Source organism: Bison bison, unplaced genomic scaffold, assembly GCF_000754665.1.
Source record: "Bison bison bison isolate TAMUID 2011002044 unplaced genomic scaffold, Bison_UMD1.0 scf7180017864108, whole genome shotgun sequence".
Classification (NCBI taxonomy): Eukaryota; Metazoa; Chordata; class Mammalia; order Artiodactyla; family Bovidae; genus Bison; species Bison bison.
In genome coordinates, this window is record NW_011494680.1 from 2,932,169 (window position 1) to 2,935,764 (window position 3,596).

At 45.1% G+C, this 3,596-nt stretch overlaps 1 protein-coding gene across 2 annotated transcripts in view; it reads right to left on the minus strand.

Moving 5' to 3' along the window:
* Window positions 1–322, minus strand: part of TBC1D31 (TBC1 domain family, member 31) — a 67,076-nt gene extending 66,754 nt beyond the window's left edge. For both annotated transcript variants that reach the window (XM_010838920.1, XM_010838919.1), the window contains exon 1: window positions 69–322. In XM_010838920.1, the coding sequence (XP_010837222.1) occupies window positions 69–145 (77 nt within the window). In that variant the 5' untranslated portion in view covers window positions 146–322. The remainder of the gene's footprint in view (window positions 1–68) is intronic.
* Window positions 323–3,596: the final 3,274 nt, after the last annotated feature.

Here is a 3,596-nt window from a genome sequence, read left to right on the forward strand (position 1 = left end):
CCGCGGACCCGCCCCTCGCCAGCCTCCATCCCCCTCCAGCGCGCGCCTCCTCCCGCCGCGGCCTGTACCCGTCCCGAGTGGCAGGGGATGGCTTGCGGTGCCATATCTTGCCGCTCTCCTTGCTGCCCAGGTCTGTGCTCTGCATGTCGCAGCTCCCGCGCGGCCGCCGCCGGCCCGGACAACGGTCTCGGCGCCTTCCCAGCAAGCGCCGCGCTCCCGGCCCGGGAAACTTCAAGCGCCGGCCGAGGCTGCAGGGATCCTCCGCGTGGATCGTACCAACCGCGCGCAGGACGCCGATATTTCTATTTACAACTAATCGGGCCTTCCCTCCCAAACTCCGCCCAGCCAACCCTTCCCGCTCCGGACGATGGAATCGGCCAACGACCTTCTCCCTTAGGCTCCACCCCTTTCGCGGTCCGCCTCCCAAAGCCTTCTGGGAGTCGTAGTTTTCTGCAGGTGTAACATGGGCGCTTGGTGTCGCCTTGGGAATTCTGATCTCTGGGCGCCTCGGTGAGTTTTAGACTCCCAAGGGAAGGAAAGAAAATAACTTTACCCAGTGGCCCCGGATTGTGTTTCACATTGCGTTTAGGGATTAAGAAGTTGTACAGACAACTAATAGAGAAGAAAGGACCCAAATGCATGGAGAGTTAAAGGGTTCCTTTTATAGAGTATTCCGGTTCAAAAAGAATCTTGATAAGTCTGCTCTTGTTGACCTTTTTACCGTCGTCATGAGTGTTGTTTCAGTTCCATAGTCTAGTTCAGTTCAGTCGCTCAGTCGTGTCCGACTCTTTGTGACCCCATGGACCACAGCATGCAAGGGCTCCCTGTCTGTCACCAACTCCCAGAGTCTACTCAAACTCATCTCCATTGAGTCGGTGATGCCATTCAACCATCTCATCCTCTGTCGTCCCCTTCTCCTCCTGCCTTCACTCTTTCCCAGCATCAGGGTCTTTTCAAATGAGTCAGCTTTTCGCATCAGGTGGCCAAAGTATTGGGGTTTCAGCTTCAACATCAGTCCTTCCAAGGAACACTCAGGACTGATCTCCTTTAGGATGGACTGGTTGGATCTCTTTGCAGTCCAAGGGACTTTCAAGAGTCTTCTCCAACACCACAGTTCAAAAGCATCAATTCTACGGTGCTCAGCTTTCTTTATAGTCCAACTCTCACATCCATACATGACTACTGGAAAAACCATAGCCTTGACCAGACGCAGGCTCACTATTATGGTGTCCAATTCACCAGACATGCACCAATAAAGCAGTGTGATCAACAGTAGGTTGTGTTGACACCAGAGAAATTCTTTCTGAAGACTATTTACTTAGAATTTTCATAGTGCTTTGTTGTTGGTGTTTTGTAGCTAAGTTGTGTTGGGCTCTTTGCAACCCTATGGGCTGGTAGCCCAGCAGGCTCTTCTGTCCATGGAATTCTGCAGGCAAGAATACTGGAGTGGGTTGCCATTCCCTTCTCCAGGGGATCTTCCCAACCCAGGGATTGAACCAGAGTTTTTTGTGTCTCCTGCATTGGCAGGGGAGTTATTTACCACTAGTGCCACCTGGGAACTAGGTATCAAACATGCTTCCCTGGTGACTCAGACTGTAAAGAATTGGCCTGCAAAGCGGGAGCCCTGGGTTCAGCCCCTGGCTTAGGAAGATCCCCTGGAGGAGGGCACGGCAACCCACTCCAGTATTCTTGCCTGGAGAATCCCCATGGACAGAGGAGCCTGGCAGGTTACAGTCCATAGGGTCACAAAGAGTTGGACTTGACTGAGCAACTAAGCACAGCAGGTATCACTCTTCCATAGTGCTTGAGGAGTATCAATTCATTTAATTCATTTAATCCTCATAGCGAACCTACAATATTGATAGTACCATTGTCCCCATCCTTAGTGCTCTGTGAGGTAGTGTTGGTTTCCTGACGCTGCGGCTAAGACAACAGAAATTTATTATCTCACTGTTCTATAAGCCAGAGTCTGAATCAAGTGTTGGCTGGCTGCTCCCTCCAGAGGTTCTAGGGAAGCCTCTGCTCCCTCTTTTTTTTCTCTTCCAGCTTCTGGTGGCTGCTGGCTTCCTTGGTTTGAGACCACATCACTTCATTCTCTGCCTTCATTTTCACCACACCTTCTCTTTTCCTCTAATCTCTATCTCAAATCTCCCTTTACTTTTCTCTTATAAGAACACCTGTCGTTGGATTTAGGGCCTACCTGGATAATACAGGATAATCTCAAGACCCTTAATTTACTTACACCTGCAAAGACCTTATTTCCAAATCAGGTATCATCCATACATTCTGGGGATTAGACCGTGGGTATGTATTTTGGGAGCCCACTATTCAACTCACTACAGGGAGAAAAATCACTTTTTCAAAATTACATGGCCATGATATTTTAAAAGCTCAAACTCTATCAGAAAAGCAGAACTCTCACAAAAATTTAGCCATCCAGATTTAGAAACTTTTTGTATTGTTATCAAGGGGTGGCTCTGAGAGACCAGACAACTCTTAATAACCCATCACAGAGAAGATGACTGCATTCCTTATTTTTATTTATTAGCTTTGAGATGGTAATAAACTATGTATGAATGTTTGATTATCCATGAAATTTAGGATGTTAAGCTTATGGGCAGAATACTAGAGTGGGTAGCCTTTCCCTTCTTCAGGGGATCTTGCCAACCCAGGCTTCAAACTCAGGTTTCCCACATTGCAGGCAGATTCTTTACCAGCTGAGCCACAAGGAAAGCCCAAGAATACTGGAGTGGATAGCCTATCCCTTGGGTTATTAAAATAAATAATAAAAATATTTATTAATAAATATGTTTAAAATTTTGTTAGAATTATTATTATAATTAATTATTTTAAAATAAATATTTTTAAAATGTTTATTTAAAAAAAATATTTATTTATTTGGCTCCACTGGGTCTTAGATGCAGCACTGGGGTTCTTCACTGTGGCATGTGGGATCTAGTTCCCTGACCTGAGCCCCCAGCCTAAGCCACTGAAGCACCAGGGAAGTCCTTCTAGTTCCATCTTGAATCATTACTTAATCAATAACTGATGCATCCTATACCTATATACATATATATATTTTTTCAGCTTTACTGATGTGTAATTGACATTGAATAAGCTGCACTTTAAACTGTATTGAAAGTGTGTACTTTTATAAATTTTGGCATAAATATATTCCTGTGAAACCATCACCATAATCAAGATAATGAATACATCCATCACCTCCAAAATTTTCTTCCTGACTCTTTGCAATCTTTTTATTCCTACCCCTCCCTATCCAAGGACAACCACTGATCTGCCTTCTGTTTCTTAGATTAGTTAATCTAGAAATTTATACAAAGGAGTGTTAACTAGGTACTGTTTTTTTTTGAGGCGGGTGGTCTGGCTTCTTTCATTCAGCAGAATTATTTTGAGAGTCAACTATGCTGTTGGGTATATCAGTGGTTCATATTTTGTTATCGCTGGGTAGTATTCTATGGTATATACACACCACAATTAGTGGGTTTATTCACCTATTGAGGAACATTACCAAGAAACCTGTTATGAACATTCCTGTGCAAGTCTCTGTATGTTTCCATCTCTGGCGAGTAAACTCC